General features: G+C 38.2%; 2 protein-coding genes across 3 annotated transcripts in view; one reads left to right on the top strand and one right to left on the bottom strand.

The window, feature by feature from the left end:
- The window catches only part of IFT74 (intraflagellar transport 74), a 59,346-nt gene that overhangs the window by 16,426 nt on the left and 19,994 nt on the right, over positions 1 to 22,926 (top strand). For both annotated transcript variants that reach the window (XM_074994051.1, XM_074994050.1), the window contains exons 9-13: positions 6,814 to 6,952; positions 10,658 to 10,720; positions 13,019 to 13,162; positions 14,381 to 14,421; positions 18,357 to 18,436. In XM_074994051.1, the coding sequence (XP_074850152.1) occupies positions 6,814 to 6,952; positions 10,658 to 10,720; positions 13,019 to 13,162; positions 14,381 to 14,421; positions 18,357 to 18,436 (467 nt within the window). The remainder of the gene's footprint in view (positions 1 to 6,813; positions 6,953 to 10,657; positions 10,721 to 13,018; positions 13,163 to 14,380; positions 14,422 to 18,356; positions 18,437 to 22,926) is intronic.
- LRRC19 (leucine rich repeat containing 19) lies at positions 603 to 5,718 on the bottom strand. The gene is made up of 5 exons (XM_074994049.1): positions 5,675 to 5,718; positions 4,880 to 4,972; positions 3,399 to 3,909; positions 2,924 to 3,136; positions 603 to 1,053 (listed from the first exon to the last, which is right to left on the bottom strand). The coding sequence occupies exons 1-5, from the start codon at positions 5,699 to 5,701 to the stop codon at positions 728 to 730; spliced, it is 1,170 nt and encodes a 389-aa protein (XP_074850150.1). The 5' UTR covers positions 5,702 to 5,718; the 3' UTR covers positions 603 to 727.

Raw genomic sequence — 22,926 nt, 5'->3', positions numbered from 1 at the left:
CAGAGGTTCATAAAATGTTAATGAAAAAGACATTAGGCAACAGTGAGTTAACATAAAAAGACATTTTGGTATGTGAAAATGGTAATTTGTTCCTGGATGCATTTAAATGATGTGCAGAATGAGATGGGACACTATTTTGTTTTGTTTACTCAAACAAAACTTTTGGATTCTGAATAAATAAAACTGAATATGGCTTTGATAGAAGATCCTAGATGCTCTAGTCAATGTTTTAGTTTTGCATAGTGGCCAGAGAGTTGAATTGGGATTTGGGGCTTAAAGTCCCACTTTTACCAGCGGCCTGCTGAGTGACATGGACATGTCATTTCCCCACTCTTTACCTCAGTTCCTGACTGTAAAACAGAGGTAAAATAATGCTACCTTTGCAAAAAGTTTTGAGATCTACCGGTGAAAAATATTATATAAGGACTAGGTATTATTTTTCCCCATTATAATCAAACAGTGAGATTTTAGTATCAGACATATGGAGGACATGTTTATATACTTTGAAATATTTGTTATTGTGGTAGTGCATGCACATCACCAAATGTCTTTTTTCTACGTTTAATACAACATGTACCACACATTTGTCCAAAGGAGAGAGATTGAGAGCTTTTATTTCAATCTGTGATATTTGTGACATAGAAATATTTATATACAAGATTTTGGATGGATTGATCCTATGTAATCAGCTATTGAAAACTCAAATTAACATTCATTATATAGGAATTTAGACCTCCTCAGTTGATCCAGAATAATCTATATATTTGTCTTCAATAAATCCATCCTCATCAGGTACAAATGTATGAGTTTGTTCAAATACTACAATGGAATCTTGCTCACTGGTGTTTGTTGGTGGAAAAGTGCTCAGATCACTTGTAAACTCCTGTTCAAATGTTTCTGGTTCATACTCTTCCAGATGACGGTGATGGTAGCTGATCAAGTAGTAGTACCACACTGGGAATTTTGTGGCAATAAAAATCAGTAGTGAAGTGCTTAGGGCAAACACCAAAACGCCTGTGAGAAAGGCCCAACTTTTGCCAAGAGGTAGAGAACCTTTAAGAATACAAAAGAAAGTAAAATCACATCAGATTCAATATTCTAACCCAAAACAAACAACTCCTCACATAATACTGAAAAGACCTGTGATATTAATTGCTCTGTGGCCGGATAAGGGACTCATGGAAACAAAGTCCAAGAGGAATTTTTGAGACGCTTTGGCTGTGTCTACACTAGCTCCCAACTTCGAAGGGAGCATGGTAAATAGGGAGTTGGGAGATTATTAATGAAGTGTTGCAGTGCATGTGCAACACTTCATTAAGCTAATTCTCCCCCGCTGCAACTTGGAAGTGTTAACTACGAAGTGCCAGCTTCTGTGTAGCTGCGGCTAACGCGCTGGTACTTCGAAGTGCCCGGGCTACTTCAAAGTCCCTTTACTCCTCAAAGGGACTTCAAAGTAGCCCAGACACTTCGAAGTACCAGCGGTTAAGCTGTGGCTACACGGAAGCTGGCACTTGGAAGTTTAACACTTCGAAGTTGCCGCCAGGGAGAATTTGCTTTATGAAGCACTGAACATGCACCACAGCACTTCATTAATGATCTCCTGACACCCTACTTACCATGCTCCCTTCGAAGTTAAGAGCTAGTGTAGACACAGCCTTTGTAAAGTATCAATAGAATACTAAGTATTTGGGCATCCAAAATCTGAACTGGGAACTAACTTTTTATAACAAACTTTTTTAAATGTGGGTGCCTACGTCCATCTTTTTACCCTCTGGGTGATCAGAATGTGCTGTGTGACCAAGTTTAAATAAATAACTTCTTTTCAGAACTGAAGATCTGTTGGAATGTTCTGGACACATTCCATGAATCATTATTCAAATATTCAGTGAACTTTAGGTACATCCCTGGAATAGGGCAATAGAACACATAATTGACTTTAGTTTTCCAGCTTCAAGCTGACATGATTGCCCTCTAGAATATCATCACCCAGGTAGTTGCTTTTTAACTTTTTCTCTTTGTACATCTCTCCAGAGAGATTTTTTCTTGATGATGAAAATCCCAAGAGACGATAGCTACCAATAATCCCTATTTGCAAATCTACCTTGTGTGTTCACAGTGCTGGCTAGTATCCAGTGAATTATGGCAGATGATGTATCCAAGGGGATTTTGTGACTGCTGGTCTCTTAGTTTTAAAATTTTCCAACAATTGCTGTCCCTTCCTCCCACTTCAGTCACTTATTTTTCCTATTGTTCTCTTTATTCAGAGGAATGATGGGCTCAGGAGTAGGTAGTGGAGCAGCTACTCTGAGTGGGAAAAGGCAGGGGAACAAAATCATTTGAAAGGAGGATGAACTGGAGAATTAATTGCAGGTAAAAAAGGAGAGGAAGGGTACCAAAACAGGGAGTGGGGTTCAAAATGGACACCAGCGGCAGAGAATGTGGCTCATTCAAGTTTTTAGTGGGGTAGAGTTGGAACAGTCAGTATGCCTTCCCACTGAAAACACCTGGGTCAGGCATAAAGGTATAGATAAGTAAATAAGTAGACCTTGTTTACATACCAAGAAGAAAAATAGGAAGGAGCCTGTTTCAGGGGTAGAAGATTGAGCGATGTAACTGGGTGGCTGGATGGTGGTTCATTTAAAATACAAACACTTGGATCTTTATTTGAACTGCAGATCTTCTCACAGCATCAGCTTATAGATTTTATTTTACAATATTCCCTAATGGAATTATAATTCAGGTCAGTTTTGAGCTCCTGATAAAGTTAAGTATGACTTAAATTCCATATAACATCAGCACTGTGTTTTTTTGCTTAGGAGCACAGCAGTCCCCATATCTCTGGCTTATTTTGAAGAAATGTTTCATACCACTAGTATTAGATGGTGCTCTTATGAAGCATTAACATGAAACATCAGTACATCACCTGGATGTGATGCATTGCTCCTCATATTATTGGAAGAGTTCAGAGAGGAGGTTAAAATGGCAATGATTTTAGGGCTAACGATAGATGTAGAAGGTGTAGTTGTTGCTATAGAAGCTTTTCTTGAGTCACAATCAAATTTTTGGATAGGTACTATCTTGATAGAAGATGTGTTCCAGACATCTGGATAAGCGCACACAGTGTCATTTTCATATTCTGAAAGTATGAATAATAAAAAGGTCATCAGCGATTTATAGGATCTGTGCTGCAGTGTGAGAAATTGTTTAATGTAAGTTAGCTTTATTATTGATTCACAGTGTTAAATCATATTTTATACATAATGGCAATCTGGATGAAGCTCAGCCCAGATAAGATCAAGTTAATGGTCATTGATTAGAGAGAAACAAGTACTGTACTCTTGAGGCATTACTTTTGTAAGTATTGTATTGGTCTTATGGCTACCACTTTCAAAACTCACCCAGCCTCACATCTGAGGTTTTCAACCATTTCTGTAAATGGAGCAGGCCACAAGAACAGTTCCATGGATTTCCATTTAAGGCAATTGTAACTGGTTTAAATGATGCTTCTATATTTAAGTCCTCCAACAAATTGTCTCGTAGACTCAAAACCATCAGGTTTTTCAGCACTGTAAATGTATCAGACTCTATCTGAGCTATTTTGTTATTATTTAAATACAATGTGGATAGCTGACTTAGGCCTGTAAACACAGTCTGATGAATTGTTTTGATATAATTACTACTAATATCTAGAATTTTGAGTTTTACCAGCTTGCAGAAGGTATTATCATGTAGCACAGTAATGGCATTTTTATTCAGATAGAGTTCAGTTAAGTTAATAAATAGCTGAAGAACCTTGTTGTCTGTTTCATTTAAAGTAATGTTGTTATTACTAAGATATAGTTTAGTAACATTTTCACTTAGGGTGATAGGGATGGAAGAGTAATTCTTTGCAGATTCCACACAAATGACCTGTTGATGGGAGAGAGGAAAACAACATAAATGACAAAATATTTTCTAGTAAGGATGGTGAAGGAGACAGAAATCATGAGGAGTACTTGCAAAGTAAAAGACCCCCTTGTAAATAAACATACTAGCTTGTTGAGGTCCAGAAGGCAAGCCCTCCTGGGCCAGTACTATTCTATTGATTTTTCTCAAAAGTATACTTATGGAATAAGGTACATGGTCACTGAGGTGGTGAAAGTCATCTTACTGAAGCAATTTTGAAATTCCAGTGAGGGGTGTGACACCCCTCTGACCCTCTTTGTGAGGGGAGGAAGTTGGGAGTTAATCGCCAACAGCAGTTAGAAGTGCAGTGTGAATGTTTGGCTCAGGTCTCACGGGAAGGGGTCTAAGTATAAAAAGAACAACCTTCCTACATAAAAGGGAGATCCCTGAAGGAACATTAATGCCTGAATGAAAGAAAGGGGGAAGAGTTGAAGTAACTAATTTTCATTTTCTCTCTCTTTTTTTTTTCTTTTTTTAAACCTATGTAAAGATGTTTACTTTAATAATAATTTCCTCTTTGGAGAAGGATTGAACTCACTAAAGATTAACTCCTTTTTTTTTTTTTTCAACTAAGACTTTTACACTAATTTTGGGGTTTTGGATTAATGCTTCATCACAACTATGAGAGACTACTGTACTATTTTATTTTTCATACCAAAGAGTACACTGAGACCTGCATTATTATTATGCAATTAAAAGAAAACCATGTTTATTCCCTTTCTATATGCTTCTGCCATGAGGTTGTTGGATAGCTATCTATTTAGACAGACGGACAGATGGACACACCCCATGAGATATTGAGGTGGTTGAAGTTGAGACTAGTGTTGAAATGCATAAAGTTTTTGATCTAAGGGAATCACCTCCAATTTCTACATATTGCCTAAGTAAGTGAGGAAAAATTAAACAGATTAGTTGACATGGTTATAAAACTTACAGGTTGAGAAGTAATATTGCATTCAGCCGTGACTGCATTTGAACTTAATGCTCCAATCCAGAAAATTAGCCAAATGATTTTCATGTTCAAAGGCTAGAAAAGAAAATACTTTTGTATTTTAGGGCCAAAATTTATATTCCTATATTAGTAGTTTAAAGATGCAGTCCAGCGAAGATGATTTTAGTAACATAAACAAAAATGTTAATTTGTTGTTTAAACAAATGATTCATCATAATTACTGTGTTTTTTGTCAAGTGTAAATATTACCAACGACCTAAATAAGACTACAACTGAAGAGAAAAAAGTGTGGTAGCGAAAATATCTACAGCTTTTATTGAACTGAGCCAAACCCCAAAACCAAGCAGGCAGCTTTTGTGCAGTCAGTCAATAGGTGCAGTGACCAGCACAGTCATCGGAACTCATAAACTATCAATTATTCATGTTTTTAGGAGTTTTCATTTCATAGTGATATGTTCCTTGACACTACCTACATTAGTTTAAAAATAAAGAGTTCAGTTTTCAAGAATACATTCAGAAGAAATGTCGTTTGTAAAATCAGATTTTTTTTCCTTTCCAAAAGACTTTTTTGTCTTCTAACAAATCGTAATGTAATGGCTTGACTTGTGAACAGCTCATATTGCTTGAGGAACCTAGAATGTCTTTAATGTATGATCTATTTCCAGTCTTATAGTCAAATTATAGAAACAAAGTATTTTCCACACACTTAAGATTATGAAATTGGTTTTGCCAAAAAAATAAAAAAAAGAAAAGAAAAATTTGATAAAAGTATCTTACCTTTCTACTTTTTCTGAGACAGCACATTTATACTTGTATGTTTCCTGAGCATGAAAAAGAAGTGATATGTTGCAACATCACTTTACTTTGTTTTCAACCTTTGTACTCTATTACCAGGCAGGTAGCTAAAAATAAATAAAGAAAAGGCTATAACTACCTTAGCAAAAGATTTACTAGGTTGAGCAATTTCTTAGGGTCATCTTAAGTTTATTTAGACCCACAGCCAATAAGGAAGTCTGGTAATAATATGGTTAGGCCTCATGATTTCAGATCACATAGGAGAAATCAAGTTAAACCGTTGCAGAAACTTACACAAAGGATCAGTTGCGGTCAATTAAAGAATTTATAAAATAAAAGTTTGTTTTGTAAGTGGATATAGTAATCAGAAGTAAAATCTGCAGATCTTTTCAGGTATGCAAATTTTTAAATCAAAATTCATGGTTCGCAAGCCTCACCTTTTTAGTTAATACATATGTAAAGGTGATATAAGAGAAGTATCTCTCTTTAAAGGTAGCTTAAAATCTATCACATAATCCCTCTTTATATCAGTGTTCAAAATGTTCCTTTGATAGGTCTGATCCTACAATTGTTTTGTGAGTACACTTCCAGTTGACTTCAGTGAGTTATATATTGGAGAGAAGAATCAAATTCAGTGATATACAATCAAAACAAAAAAGCAGTCAAGTAGCACTTTAAAGACTAACAAAATAATTTATTAGGTGAGCTTGATTCCTGTTTTTGGTTCTCTGTGCCTTAAATATTGAGTCTGTTCTGGTAGGGCTATGGTCTGAAGAAGTGGGTCTGTCCCACGAAAGCTGACCTAATAAATTATTTTGTTAGTCTTTAAAGTGCTACTTAAGTGCTTTTTTGTTTTGATAGTATATAGACTAGCACAGCTTTCTCTCTATTACTATTCAACAATGATATACGATTTGTATCACGTATACTACAAGCAAAAATCTGTAGTAATGGTGCTCTTGTTTTATCTACTATAATATATTTTATTCTGGGGAAGATAGGTGTTTTGTGTGTGTAAATAGATTGTTTCAGGTGTACAAAGCATGAAATGAGCATCTCTGTTTTATAAATGAGATGTATAGCTAGGTATAAAAATACTCCCCTTTCCTCTGTTATTACAGCAAAGAAAAGTTAATTCAAGCAGTGGAAGAAGATATTGAGCATGAAAAACAAGTAGCTGAGGACATAATAAAAAATATGTCTCAGGAAAATCAAGCTAAATACATGGAGATGAAGGATACCAACGAAAAACTGTTACAGGTGGGATTTGGCATATTGTTTGTCTAAAATGTATCTGAAATTAGCTCTGTGATTTCTACTTTATCGTTTGGAATACTAAAGAATTTAAGATCTGATTAATTTAAAAGAAAACTTTCAGGTAGCATTATTCCCAACATTTTAAGTTTGTTCTTGTGCATGAAATGCAGAAAATTAAATAGATTGTAAACAAATTAATAGTTTGTACTATCCATCTGCAGATCTCAACATGGTTTACAAAAGATCAATCATCCTCGTTCTCCTCCATCATTATTATCATATAACAGATGGGTGTAATAAGTGTGTAGACATTAGGGTCTTGAATTGATACTGCAAACACTTAGGGTGCATCTACACTAGGAATGAACTTCAAAGTTAACTTCCAAGTTAGGCAGTACATCGAAATAGCCAGCAGAGTGTATATACACATTTTTCCCTTACTTTGAAGTTAGACCAACTTCGAATTCCTTTCTTCATTCCTGGGAATGGAGTGGTGCCCTACTTCAAAGCTTAACTTCGAAGTAGGATGTGAGTAGATACTCTGCTTCGAAGTTGCTTACTTTGAAGTAAGCAACTTCGAAGTTATTTTTGTAGTGTAGACACAGCCTTCAATACTTCACTATAAACACAAAAGTAAAATTAAATACCTGTGTAGACTTTGCAAGAGCCATATATAAATGATTTACCCAACGTCACATTGCAAGTAAGTAACAGAGCAGAGGGGAGAACCTAAGATATCTGATTCCTTGTCTGCTACAATGACTGCCTGCTGTTCATATAAGTGAAAATTATTGGGAAAACGAAACTTAGATTTAAAAATTCTTTGTTTCAATTATGTAAAATTTAGCAAAAGAGATTAGGATATTTTTCAAAAGTGTTGTTTTTCAATGAACACCTTCCCTTCAAAGAAAAAGTTGGTGAAAGGGGATAATGGCTCATAATTACAGCCAAAATATAAGTAACAGTGAGATGAAGCTGCTTCTGAAAGAGCCCAGTACTGCATAATCAGCCAAGCTCTGCCAGGCACTGTTTGTAGGAAGGGGTCTTTACCTATTGACATACTTACATACATAACAAGAACAACGTAAGGTTCTGTGGCATTTCATAGAATCATAGAACACTAGGACTGGAAGGGACCTCGAGAGGCCATCGAGTCCAGCCCCCTGCCCCAATGGCAGGACCAAGTACTGTCTAAACCATCCCTGATAGACAACTATCTAACCTGTTCTTAAATATCTCCAGCAATGGAGATTCCACAACCTCCCTTGGCAATTTATTCCACTGTTTGACCATCCTGACAGTTAGGAACTTTTTTCTAATGTCCAACCTAAACCTTCCTTGCTGCAGTTTAAGTCCATTGCCTCTTGTTCTATCCTCAGAGGCCAAGAAGAACAAGTTTTCTCCCTCCTCCTTACGACATCCTTTTAGATACCTGAAAACCACACTCATGTTGCCCCTCAATCTACTCTTTTCCAAACTAAACAAGCCCAATTCTTTCAGCCTTTCTTCATCGGTCACATTCTCTAGACCTTTAATCATTCTTGTCGCTCTTTTCTGGACCCTCTCTAATTTCTCCATATCTTTCTTGAACTGCAGTGCCCAGAACTGGACACAATACTCCAGCTGAGGCCTAACCAGCGCAGAGTAGAGCAGGAGAATGACTTCTCATGTCTTGTTCACAACACACCTGTCAATGCATCCCAGAATCATGTTTGCTTTTTTTGCAACAGCATCACACTGTTGACTCATATTTAGCTTGTGGTCCACTATAACCCCTAGATCCCTTTCTAGTCATTCCTAGACAGTCTCTCCCCATTCTGTATGTGTGAAACTGACTGTTCCTTCCGAAGTGCAGCACTTTGCATTTTTTCTTGTTAAACTTCATCCTGTTTACCTCAAACCATTTCTTCAATTTATCCAGCTCATTTTGAATTATGACCCTATCCTCCAAAGCAGTTGCAACCCCTCCCAGCTTGTTATCATCTGCAAACTTAATAAGCGTACTTTCTGTGCCAATATCTAAATCATTGATGAAGATATTGAAGAGAACCAGTCCTAACACAGACCCCTGCGGAGCCCCACTTGTACTTTTCCAGCAGGATTGAGAACCATTAAGAACTACTCTCTGGGTACGGTTATCCAGCGAGTTATGAACCCACCTTATAATAGCCTCATCTAAATTGTATTTGCCTAATTTTTTTATAAGAATATCATGCGAGACCATATCAAATGCTTTACTAAATTCTAGGTATACCACATCTACTGCTTCTCCCCTATCCACAAGGCTCATTGTCCTATCAAAGAAAGGTATCGGATTAGTTTGACATGATTTGTTCTTTACAAATCCATGCTGGTTGTTTCCTATCACCTTACCACCTTCAAAGTGCTTGCAGATGATTTCTCTGATTACCTGCTCCATTATCTTTCCTGGCACAGAAGTTAAGCTGACTGGCCTGTAGATTCCTGGGTTATTCTTATTCCCCTTATTATAGATGGGCACTATATTTGCCCTTTTCCAGTCTTCTGGAATCTCTCCTGTGTCCCATGATTTTCCAAAGATGATAGATAAAGGTTCAGATACCTCCTCTATCAGCTCCTTGAGTATTCTAGGGTGCATTTCATCAGGCCCTGGTGTCTTGCAGACATCTAATTTTTCTAAGTGATTTTTAACTTGTTCTTTTTTTATTTCAACTTCCAACCCTACCCCTTTCCCACTAGCATTCCCTGTGTTTGGCATTCCTTCATCAGACTTCTCAGTGAAGACCGAAACAAAGAAGTCATTAAGCATCTCTGCCATTTCCAAGTTCCCTGTTACTGTTTCTCCCTCCTCACTGAGCAATGGCCATACCCTGTCCCTGGTCTTCCTCTTGTTTCTCATATATTTATAAAAAGACTTCTTGTTTCCCTTTATACCTGTAGCTAGTTTGAGCTCATTTTGTGCCTTAGCCCTTCTAATCTTGCTCCTGCATTCTTGTGTTGTTTGCCTGTATTCATCCTTTGTAATTTGTCCTTGTTTCCATTTTTTATATGATTCCTTTTTTATTTTGAGATCATGCAAGATCTCCTGGTTAAGCCAAGGTGGTCTTTTGTCATATTTTCTATCTTTCCTACGCAGTGAGATAGCTTGCTTTTGAGCCCTTAATAATGTCCCTTTGAAAAACTGCCAACTCTCCTCAGCTGTTTTTTCCCTCAGTTTTGCTTCCCATGGGACCTTACCTACCAGCTTTCTGAGTTTACCAAAATCTGCCCTGCTGGAATCCATTATCTCTATTTTGCTGTTTTCCTTTCTACCCTTCCTTAGAATTGTGAACTCTGATTTCATGATCACTTTCACCCAAGCTGCCTTCCACTTTCAAGTTCTCTACCAATTCCTCCCTATTTGTTAAAATCAAATCTAGAACAGCTTCCCTTCTGGTAGCTTTTTCAACCTTTTGGAATAAAAAATTGTCTCCAATGCAATCTAAGAACTTACTGGATAGTCTGTGCCCTGCTGTATTAGTTTCCCAACATATATCTAGATAGTTGAAGTCTCCCATTACCACCAAATATGGGGCCCTGCATGACTTTGTTAGTTGTTTAAAAAAAGCCTCATCCACCTCTTCCACCTGGGTAGGCGACCCGTAGTAGGTATCAGATGTGTAAAAGAGGGAAGTAAGTCTCCCTCCAGTAATTATTGTTACCTAAACTCTTCATGTTTGTTTTCTCTAGGAATTAGATGCTCAGCAGCAGGAGTTGGATGTGCTGAATATAAAGGAAGACTCTCTAAGAGCTGTATGTGTGAAGACAAATACTTGATCTATTTATATTTGTAAATGCAAAAAGAATTCCTACATCAATGTAGTATCACAGTATAGGTTTGTTTTTTTTCTGTAACTCTTTAATTAGCTCATTGAAGATAATTGTGAAGCTCCCAGCTATTGTAGTGGTGCAGGCTCAGGTCATTAATGTGTATAGTTTATTGTGTATTGTATTTTTATTAGATTGTACCAAAATGCCCTTGTTGTGATTTTATAATTTATTTTTTGCTAAGTGTTAAGTAATATAGCTCAGTGATTACATAATAGATATAAACTATCATTTTTGAAAGTATTAAGAAAGTCACTCTGTTTTTATACTAATGGGCTACCTCTACACTAGAGGGTTTTGTAGATAGGAGTCACAGAGCATCTACACACAAAATGTATTTTGTCAACAAAAACTATCAACAAAAAGCTGTGTAGACACACTGGGGGCCCTTTTGTTGACAGAGCAGATCAAAAAATTGATCCGTTTTTGTGTGTAGGCATGATCTGTCAACAAAAGTTTTGTAGGAACATCTCTTCCGACAGTAACTTCTATAGACAGATGCTTCTAGTGTAGACATAGCCATAGAGTAATTTCTTGCATGTGGCTCTAAACAGATGTTCAGGAGAATTGAATTCCATCAACAGGCAAGATCAGAACTATGGCACTGACCTTCTGTGGCCACTTTTCTAGTCTGTATGTTGGAACAGCAGATGCAGTCCTTCTAAACCCCAATACAAGGATTCCTTTTTATTGTACATATGTAGATGTATATATGAGCCAAATTGGTCTCCTCCATGCACAGGCTATGTCTTCATGGCGGGTGCAGTGTCGGCATACGGCACTATCCTGAAATAACTGCCCACATCTAAGAAACACTCCTGTTGTCTTGAAACAGTTTTCGAAATAACAGGTACACTGTTCCAGCATCCCTGTACTTCTCCTTGGCTATGTCTACACTAGAATGTTTTGTTGACAAAATTGACATTTTGTTGACAAAACCTGTGGAACATCCACATTCCTAAGGCATTCTGTCAACAGTAAATGCAGCACTTTTGTCGACAGCATTCTGCCGCTCCCCAGTGAAATCTCTGTCGACAAAGAACCAGTCTGGACGTTCCAGGGAGCTTTCTGCAACAGACACGGTGTCTCGGACACCGGTAGCCCTGTCTGCTGTGCTTCTGGTTAGCCATTTTGTCAAGAGAGCAGCCAGACAGTCCAGCCACTCTTTTGACAGAGTAGATTGCTCGTTCAATCCACTTTGCAGTATCACCGCAGTCTGTTGACAGAAGTTTTGTCGGAAGATATCTTCTGACAGAAACTTCTGTTGACAGATAGCTGTAGTGTAAAAGTAGATCTTGTAGGGGTAGTACAAGGATGCCTTGAAATAACACTTAATTTCACCATGTGGCACCATTTAGGCAGCACCATGTGCAGAAATAGCCTTTTTCAAAATCAACTTGAAATAAGCTATGCCATTTATATAGCATAAATTGTGTAGCTTATTTTGAGATTAGGGTGCCCTGCAGACATAGTCTCACTTATTTTGATGCTGTATTGAGTCAGCTTGCGTGGTATTTTCTTACAATCTCCTCCCTGCAGAGGGAATGTAGTGCTTAAGTAACATAGAGGGGCTTCCTAATGCTCCCTAGACCACTGGTAGGCAGCCTGTAGCCCATGGGCTGCATGCAGCCCGCTGGGGCTCCACCTGTGGCCAGTGGATGCCCAGCTGTTTCTCTCCCCCTCATACCTCTCATGCATTGGAGCACTAGCTCCCTGCACTTCTTTGCTCTCCCCCTCATCCCCAACACTTTCGAAGTGTGGATATGATGTATGCATCTTCTGAAAACAACAGTTATAATGAAGTAGTTACCTCTTTTATTCCAGATTAGGGGCATCACTATTTTGACAACCCCTTCAAATTTTAGATATTTTGATGTCTGCATGTGGCTTGATTTCACAAGGAAAATGTCTTATCATGCTAGGCCTTTCTGCCTCCTCTTACATATAGGTTCCTTAATAGAAACTGTCTTTGGAGTTCCATTAGGGTAGACATTCATAACAAAACCTAGCTTTAATAAAGCACTCAGATGCTCAGAAAATGTGGTTGGGGCAAGATCTTAGACAGCTAAATTATATGCATGGTTCTTTGTAAAGGCTTCACTGTAAGTTGCCAAATGAACTTGTTCTATTAAATATGTGAACTTTGCGAAATAACAACACAAGCATTGCAATAATTTATTGCTTACTGGAAATGCATCTAACCAGTGTTTTTGTTCTACTCAGGAAATAGCACACTCCCAGGTAAAACAAGAGGCAGTACAGTTGTATGAAAAACTTCATGGGCTTGAGGAACATCGGGATCAAATGATCGCTGAGGATAAGAGTATGGGATCTCCACAGGAAGAAAGGGAGAGATTATTGAAACAGGCAAGAAAACAAAGTGCTTATTACATTGTCTGTTTACAAGGCTTTTTAAGTCAGTGTTTTTAAAAAATTACCGTACAGAAATTCTGGGTCTGATTCTCTGCCTTGATTCTATGCCTTTTTGCTCTTTTAGCAGGACAAAGGGGCTGGGATCTATCTGTAGCTATCCAATAAAAATGACCTGGTGGGGGCAAAGCTCCCAGTGAATGTAAAACTGACAGAGGCAGCTCCTGTTCTAGTCACCTTCACGCCAGGTTAGGGGGCCTGTCAGGACAGGAGGGAAGCACTGTGAGGGTCGGGTGGGGGGTGTGTGAAGATTGGATTCATTTTATTTAGCATCTTTCTCAAGCTTTTTTGGATTGCATGAGAAAGAAGGATGAGCACTCTTGTTCATTAAGGACCCTGTCCTGCGAACTTTTTCTGATGTAATTCCTACTAACATAAATAGTTGGATTAATTTAAATGAAGCTGTTTGCATGCTTGTATTCATGTGAGTAAGTGCAGCAGAACTGGACTGTAAAATAGTGCGTTAAAGTTTAAAATATGTATTGGAGAAGAAGAGTGGTTACAAAGGTTAGTAGTTGAAAGTCTGACACCACTAAAAAATAGTATTCCATCTTGGCTACATCTACACTAGCCAAAAACTTCGAAATGGCCGTGTAAATGGCCATTTCGAAGTTTACTAATGAAGTGCTGAAATACATATTCAGGGCCTCATTAGCATGCGGGCGGCCGCGGCACTTTGAATTTGGCGCGGCTCATCCAGACAGGGCTCATTTTCGAAAGGACCCTGCCTACTTTGAAGTCCCCTTATTCCTATCTGCTCATAGGAATAAGGGGACTTAGAAGTAGCCGGGCTCCTTTTGAAAAGGAGCCCCGTCTGGACGAGCTGCGCAGCAGCGTGCCGCATTAATTTCAAAGTGCCGCGGCCGCCCACATGCTAATGAGGCCCTGAATATGTATTTCAGTGCTTCATTAGTAAACTTTGAAATGGCCATTTGCATGGCCATTTCGAAGTTTTTGGCTAGTGTAGACACGGCCCTTATGTTCAGCAAAGCGGTCATTATAGAGAAATTATTTTAACGCAGCTCTTTTGCAGTTCATTCCAAGAAAAACTAAATTAATCATTTGGTTTTCTGTATCTTTTAGATTGTCTGTCACACTTTTTATCATCTTTGAATTTTTTTTTCTGTATTGAAACATTTGTTATTTGTTTTATAGGTTAAAGAAGATAACCAGGAAATAGCAAGTATGGAAAGACAGTAAGTATTCCTGCACATTATATCAGCAGTGTCTGACCATAGGATTAGGAGCCAAGTGTTACTTTTTGTTCTTCCACAAAGTTCCCATGTGAAGTTGAGCAAATCTTTTATCCTCTTTGCCTAGACTCCAGTTAACTAGTTTTCACAACAGGGTATTTATAGAGAAATAAAGAAGTGTTGCTTGTAGCTGTTGCTATTATTATTAATCTTTGGTAAAGTTAAATTACTATAGTTATTCAATTAGTAATTAAATTACAAAATCATTCTTTATATATATCATGATTATAATCACTAAGGCTGTTTCTACACATGCCAATTTCTTCGAAAGTGGCATGCTAAGAAATGGCCTGAAATATGCCAATGAGGCATGGATGCAAATTCCCTGTGCCTCATTAGAATAAGGTCACGTGATTTGGAGTCCAGAAGACGTTCTTCCGGACTCCAAAATGCCGTTTAGAAGCATCGCCCCCAGCGGGGGTCTTCCGGAAGGAAATCCTTCTTCCAGAGACCCCTTCTTCCCAAAACTTTTCAGGAAGAAGGGGCCTCCGGAAGAAGGACTTCCTTCTGGAAGACCCCCTGGGGGCCGTGCTTCTAAACAGCATTTTGGACTCTGGAAAAACATCTTCTGAACTCCAAATCACGTGACCCTATGCTAATAAGACACGGGGAATTAAGAGACAAGAAAATAAGAGACAATTAAGAGACAAGAAAATAAATTAGGAACAATATTTTAGGTTGGATGCTTGCTTTGCTTACTTGTAGGTTTTGAGTCACACTGTTGGACTACTTTAGCCCAGCAATTTATGATTTAATAATAATAAAATGCCACAATAACTTGTGTGTGTGTACACTATTGGAGTACATCTGGGATGTAATGTAAATGTCAGTGCTGAAGGATTTATTTTAAGAATCTGTTTTATTATATTGGAGAAATTATATCTGATTGTATAACTAAGCAGCATATCATAAAGAATACACACAAAGGATTTAGAGGTTAAGGTGAGCATGCTTATCTAAATTCTCTTATTGTAGTTTTTGGTAAGGGATTTAAGTTAACATTTCCCATACATTTGAAAGCTGAGCCCCCACTACAGAAAAATGAAATCAGTAATGCCTCATTGTTCAACCTTCCAATGTGCTGTTAAAGGCCTCCACAAGAATAGTCCCATGGATTCTTTAGCTATTCATAATATAATACTTCTTCTTTCTTATATGTTTTGATGGGTAATGAAATTAGCAATGTTGACATAGAAGTATTATCAGTGACATCTGATTTAGCACTCATTGAAAAGAATGGGGGAAGTTGACACCACAAAACAATTATTTTGAAGTCTCTGCAAACTCAGGCAGACATCATTGCATTCTTTATCCTTGGGTCACATTTTGAAAGAGTGTTTTGTTCCTCCCCACAGCTATAATAGAAATAAATTTAAAAGGTGAAAGCTGAGGTTCTTGAGAACATCTGAGACACATGCCCATGCCCCCTTACCTGATACTTTTTGTTCTGAACTCCTTTGAAATAGTAACCCAGAGTGGGCCCTGCCATTACTATGCAACGAAAGCAGTACAATAAAAATATTTGCACAATGCTGATATGTGCACATTTATTTAGGGTGGCTATCCACAGTTCTTTGTTTGTACCTGTGCATTCCAGTCTTGGCATCCATGCACACTCACCAGACATTTTTTTCCCTTTGGGGTGCCTGCTGGGGCAACTCAAGTGCCATCTGCTGCCAGGGACTGGTTGCATGAGTATAAAGGGCACAGGCACCCCGAGCCCCCTCAGTTGTTTCTGACCACCCATGATTACCACTGGAACTGCTCCTCTTGCATGTGTTAAGTTCTCTCAGCGGACTGTGTTCCATTGAATTGTAAATAGTTAGTGTTATTAAGATGATTAGTATTTAGTTAGATAATTTCTTTTTAACCGTCTCAGGGTTTTGGTCAACACTCCAGTACAGAGAGATGCACTGGTCACTGGCCTTCAAGCCCAGTGTTTCCTGCACTAGGAACAAGCCACAGAGAATCTCATATTGGAAAACCTTTCCAATTTGTAGGGACTTTATGCCCTGCACAAAAGAAAAATAGCAAAGCCAGGGTAACGTTTCTATTGATGGAGGTGGGTCAGACTTGGCACTGAATGTCTTGGCATTGGTAGGGAGTATACTTCTCTCTGTATCTCAGTCCCAACACTAACCCTAAGAGAATGTACTAGAAGCCAACTGCCAGAAGAGAGGAGATCCCCAACATCAGAATCTGCTAGGTGCAGAGATAATAGGAAAGTGTGGTCTAAGTCCAAGCACTTGTCTGATTTGATACCACAGAAGAGGGCACCATTGACTACTGTGCCTAGTCAGGTTCTATCACATCCAGAGCCATAAGGAGCTCCTTTCACATCTGTGGAGCAGCACAGTCCTGACACTGTCTCAGTATGGCCCACACCAGAAGTGTTTGCAGCTGCTAGGGATATCCTGTCACTGTTGGTGCCCGTATAGCTGGCTGTGGTCAATGTGGTTGGTCCTGGCAGACACAAGAAAACCAGCAGGATTGCTACAAAACTTGGTACCATGCCAAGCTCATGCATCCGTGTTTGCTCACTCTTCAATGCTATCAAAGGATAAACCCTCAGTGTTTGCTGCTTCGTGGACCTCTGCACCTCAGCACTGGTGTCTGGTGCAATCTGGAACTGCTCCTCCATCATTAGCAGAAGAGGAGTCATTGTATTCCAAATTTGCAGTCAGGTCCTACATTTCCCATTTTCAGAGCGACTTTCATTGGTCCTCCTCCAAATGTTTCCCTTCTATGGATACTGTCACAAGAATGCCGTTGAGTGGTTGGCCATGATCACAGCACCAATCTGGTCAACAGTGCAAATTTTCTTCTTTCCTTACACCATCACTCAGTATTCAAGAGATGGTGCCAAATTTGGTCTTTCTGTACTGCAGCCTGTACATACATGAGCTCTGATATCTTTGCCTAATTAACTGCTTGAGAATAACCAAGAGCAGAATGCACATGGGCAATCACTTGAAGAAGAAAAACTGGTTACTAACCTTTTGTAACTGTTGTTCTTTGGGATGTGTTGCACATGTCCTTTCCATCTCCAACCCTTCTATCACTCTAAATCCAAATTTCTGGAAAGAAAGAACTGAGTGTGCTCAGGGTTGGCTGGGTCCAGCAGCAAAGGGCACTCGAGGTACCCCAACAGGTACCATTGAGGCAGAAAAAATTTCTGGTGACTGTGCCTGAGCCATATGCACGTCAAAAGTGGAACAGACACAAGCAACACATTTCAAAGAACAATAGTTATGAAAAGTTAGTGAACATTTCTTCTTTAATTTTCATAGAAACTATGGTTCATGTTTTTTAAATAGTATTCATAATCACAAGCATTTTGTGCATTTCTGTTTAAACAGAGTAACCAACATTTGATAAGTTGCTTAAACAGAATTCTTGATCTCTAAGGAAAATTATAATTTACAAAGAATTATAGTTGGAGATTACATTCAGAAGTTTTTCTGTATACTAATTTCTTAATCTGATTGATTACTCTACAGTGTTTTATGTGTCTAAATAAAATTCTGTTATAGTAGTAATTAAAATACAACATACATGGCATAATCCATTTTTATCTCTGTAAAGCTATGTAACAACCAGTAGAGGGACCCTTATCGTAACACAAAACTGAATAAGTTTCATTGTAGTGATTATATGTGTCTTACAAAGAGAACAAATCCTTAGTCCAAAACAAGGCAGAAACAATGCATTTAGTACACTGAGAGATCATGGGGGAGGGCACACAAATGCTTGTTAAAATTACAGTAACTTTACTATTAGATTATTATTTGTATTCTGGTGAGTTTATTCATAGTGCCTGTTATAAGATAAACATCTATTAGCACATTTTGACTCCATTTGTTGTTATTTATTATTAGGCTGACAGAAATAAAAGAAAAAATCAACCATTTTAATGAGGTCATTCGACGACTTGACATGGATCTGGAGGAACACCAAGGTAATATCACCAAATTCACAACATAATAAAAAGAGATAAATTTAGAAAAGCTTTCTCTAAGTTTGTATTCAGTTTTCATGTTTTTGCAATTTGGGTTGTCCTAAAACACTGATTTACGTCTTCAAACATCTTTTGTGAGCCTTGATCTGGATGTGCACAAATTCCAATTTGTAGCTGTCCAAACTTGTGAGTTCATTAAACTCACTTGACTCTGGAAGTGTGCTTTTGGTCAGTAAAATTACTCTATAAAAATGACAACACACCTGTCTCTCTCTCTTATTTTTTTAATTTATTTTTCTCAATTATATCTATTTGGCTTCTTGAGAAAAACAATATTTTTTTTACTGGTATAAGTGTAAAAAACACTAAATTATCAGAAAAACAAAATACTATATTTTTTGTCTTTGATCTCTGAAATATTGTAGGTTAATTTGAATTTTGCAGTGTTTATTGCTTGTAATGAACAATGTGAATGTAAAATATGACAATGGAGCGCAATTCTTCCTTTGAAATGTCTGATGTTGTAGACCTTGATTAGTATCAGCATAACTTGATTGACTGGTGCTTTGATTAAGAATGTCAGGTTACTAGGGCCCTGGCAAATTCACAGCCATGAAAAATGCATCATGGACTCCTCCATGAAATGTGCTCTTCCCCATGAAATCTAGTCAGTTTGAGACCCTGGGATGCCAAATGAGATGCTGAAAGTTCTTTTTGCCAGCTTAAGTCCCCTTTGCTTTGTCTTGTTATACCAGGCACTAAAGATTCCTCCAACAAAGTGCACAGACAGGGTCACACCCAGAGCAGGTACAGATACTGAAATCAGTTCTGGGAAGATTCAGCTTAATCATTGCTTCTCAAACTGCAGGTGGGCTGAGACTTAGTGCTGCCTCCCTTCCCTCTACCTACTCCTGCTGCATCTTCCCTCCCACCCTCACCCTGCAGCTGCATCCCTATCCCATTCCCCAGCAGCCCCGCCCACACCCTCAAAACCCTCATTTTTGTCCCCACCACAGAGTCTAGGGGGTCTGCAAAATCAGCTTAGTCTTCCCTCCTTTGTCTGCCCTTTAGGGCAGGAGTGCGAGAGGAATGAGGTGTCTTAGTCAGGGGGCCACATCAGTGAGGGTTGGATTTTACACTCATGGCCGAGGCAACACTGCCCCTCCCATTCAGAAGGCACATGTAAATACAGCCATTCAAAAATGCAAATGAGGCACTGGTATGAATATTCAGCATCTCATTTGCATAATGGCAGCCACCCAGCTCATTGAAAGTGCTGATTTCAAAATAAAAGTGGCTTTTGGGAAGAAGGGTGCTTTTCAAATTGGGCACCCTTTTGAAGGAACCCTGGCTACATGGCTATTTTTTATTTTGAAATCGGCAGTTTTAACTGGCTTGGTGGCCATCATTATGCAAATAAAGTGTTGAATATTTATATCAGTGCCTCGTTTGTATTTTTGAATGGCTACATTTATATGCCCCTTCTGACAAGAAAAGGGGTAGTGTAGCCATAGCCTGTGTGTTTTATTAAATGTCTCTACTGGATTAAAGGAAAGCAGCATTAAGGTTTCAAGCACGCACCAACACTCATACCTTCCTGCACACTTACACAGGTGCAATCACACAGGTGAAGAGTTGCTTAGGGACAGCAGATGAACCCATGGCATAGCAGGTCCAATGTGTCTGCCTGCAGTCATGAATCCGGGGTAGTGAGCTGACTGAATGTCCCCCTTGTCAGTTTGTTCTCTTGTCAATGTAGTACTCAGGAGCAGTCAGTACCATCTATCCTGGGAGACAGAGAGGGGCCCAGGGCTGAGCTGCCTCTCCAGCCAGCGTAGACTAACTCTTGCAGAGTGGTGATGGCAAGAAAAACTCTCTCGTAGCTTTTGCACCCATCTTTTTATATGTTTGTCTGTAGCTCTTGTCCGGTCCCACTGCCTTGTATGACCATGAGTCATCACTACTGTCCCAGCAGGTGGGGCTTAGATCTTCAGCATTGACTGTCATTCTGGCCCCTCCCAAGGTCTACATCTCTACCTCAGCCGGCTCTTGGAGCCAGTTTGTTGCACTTATGTTACCATGTCTAATGCATATTCAACAGGGGATTTTCCCCACTTCCTTATTTGTATTGCCTCTGCTTACCAGTCCTAGGGTGTCCTTTTTCTAGAGGTTAGTATATTTATAATTTCACCCTATTACCATATACATCAGTTTGTTGCCATAGCACCTTTGAGTAGATGTTCCATCTGAAACTTTCCAGAAGCTTGTATCAGTTCATATTCTATGGTCATCTGATGTCATTGTGGACAAAACTCCCTTTTACTTTCTACTTCTAGTTCCTCATAACTTATAGGTTACCTAAGCTCATAACTTATAGGTTACCTAATCTTATCTATGCCAAAGATTGTGGCACTCAAGCCTCATGGTAATTGTCTTCCAGGGTACAAACTTAGAGATTCCTTGCATTACTGCTGATAAAAATAAAACAGAATATAATGCAAAGCAATGAATATAATAGAGGCTTGTTCTAATTCTAGTACTCTTACTTTGACTGGGAACTGCAGTGATGCTTCAGTGGGAATCTCTGTAACAGAAGTTATTTTGTTCCCTGCGAGTCTGTTATATAAAAAATTATGGTTACGTGTGTGTAAATAAATACAGTATTTTGAACTCTCCTCAGTGTTTTCCCCCTTGCGAAGAAGCTTGGCATGAAATCTGACTTATGTCTTCTTCAAAACAATTATAATGATTCTGATACTGACTTTAAACAATTGCGTAATATTTGCTGTTTGTCTTCTCCATCTTTTGTGTGACATTTCACTTCTTATTACTGAAATGTAGCATTTCCACTGTTGCTCAGAGAAATAGCATGTTATTGAAGCCATTTATTATTAATTTCCTTTTTCTGCATAGCTGTAAGAGCTTTACTATTTTGCTTTTATTTATATTTTCATTTCCAATGCTGTTATCTTTGTATCCTTGGATGAGTGTAGAAGGTAAGGAGTAAGTAGCTTCTTAGTTTATAGTTTAGGAACAGCTGCGTAGCAACCAGGCTTTTTCCTGTCCAGTCCTTCATTGTACTTGCTACTGTCGTCATGTTTTCCAAAAGCCTCTGTTTAAAAGAAGTGTATGAAGTACATTTAGTAGAACTACAATCTAGAAGGGTCAATCTCATGCTCAATGTGCCCACCTAGTACATTTATCTGATAGCCAGTAATGTTTCCTATGATCCATATTGAATCAGTAAAGTATTGAGCCATCAAGAGGTGAGTGAAGTGTGTGGCAGAATTACTCAGTAGTGAATTTACAGCACTTCTCAAACTGATTCAAACACAATATCAAGAAATCTAGGATGTAATTTTTTCAACGTACATCTTTTATTCGTGCTCAGGACCCAAACTATCAGTGCATTTGTTTTACATTAACTTTTATTTAGCCCCTAATTTAAATTTTAAGTGTAAAGTTTATTTTAATCCTCAATTAAATAGAAATATTTCAAAAATTAAAATGTCAAATGAAAAAAAATTTGTATACAATTCCTTTACAGCATTTGAAATCCCAATATTTCAGTGCTAAAACCAGAATGTAAAAGTGTCTGTTACAAACAAAAGTAAAGTTTACTGCATTGGATTTTATTGTTGAAGCAGAGAAACAAGTAGTTAAATTTTTTAACATTTTAAGTTTAAAGTAGTACAAGTTTTAAAAAGTCCACTTGCTGTATCTGACTTGTAAGTTAGTGTCATTTTAAGGTATCATAGTCTTCATAAATGAGATGTATGGAATGCCGTCTGCAAATTAAATTTGAAGTATTTTATTAGTAAACTAATTCTCATAATTGAGGTAATATACAGTATAGACATTTTAAAACTAGTGCTATAATGCTTTGAGCTTCATTAGGGTGGTTACAGTGAGCCTTAACATCTCACTATAGAGTGATGCAGGTTTTTTTTGCAAGTGGAATTAAATTCATGCTGATATTTACCCTATATCATGAAAGGGAAAGTCAGCAAGAAACAAGGCCACAGCTGCAAGGAAACTTGAGCATAATCACTGTCTCTCTCAGAGGCCACTGGTTATGCTTATTGTTTATATTCACTAGATAAAAAGGAAAGCAGAGAGGATGTAGATATACAAGAACTGGGGGAAAATGTGCTTGCTCAGACAAATTTATACCGATCTTTTCCTTTCCTTCAGTGCTTTTTATATTCTCAGACATATGCTGAAATTAAGGGTAACACTGAATTGCAAACCAGGCATTTACTAAATTTTAAGGCTGCCCCAGTATGATGAACTTGCCCCATCTTTTAAAAATTTGCATCTTACGTATATGAGTTTTTCTCAGTTCTAAGACTGCTTAATTGAAGACTTCTTGTAACCCAGTAGCTAGATGAAAAAGTAGCATGAGTTAATAATATCACGGTGCATGTAGTGATACTGTCACTGTTAAAAAAATTCTAAAATCTTAGCGTAATTTTAAACCTTTTTTTTGG

Source organism: Carettochelys insculpta, chromosome 5 (genome assembly GCF_033958435.1).
Source record: "Carettochelys insculpta isolate YL-2023 chromosome 5, ASM3395843v1, whole genome shotgun sequence".
Lineage (NCBI taxonomy): Eukaryota > Metazoa > Chordata > Testudines > Carettochelyidae > Carettochelys > Carettochelys insculpta.
Note: the sequence above shows the minus strand (reverse complement) of the source record. Positions and strands in the feature narration are given on the sequence as shown.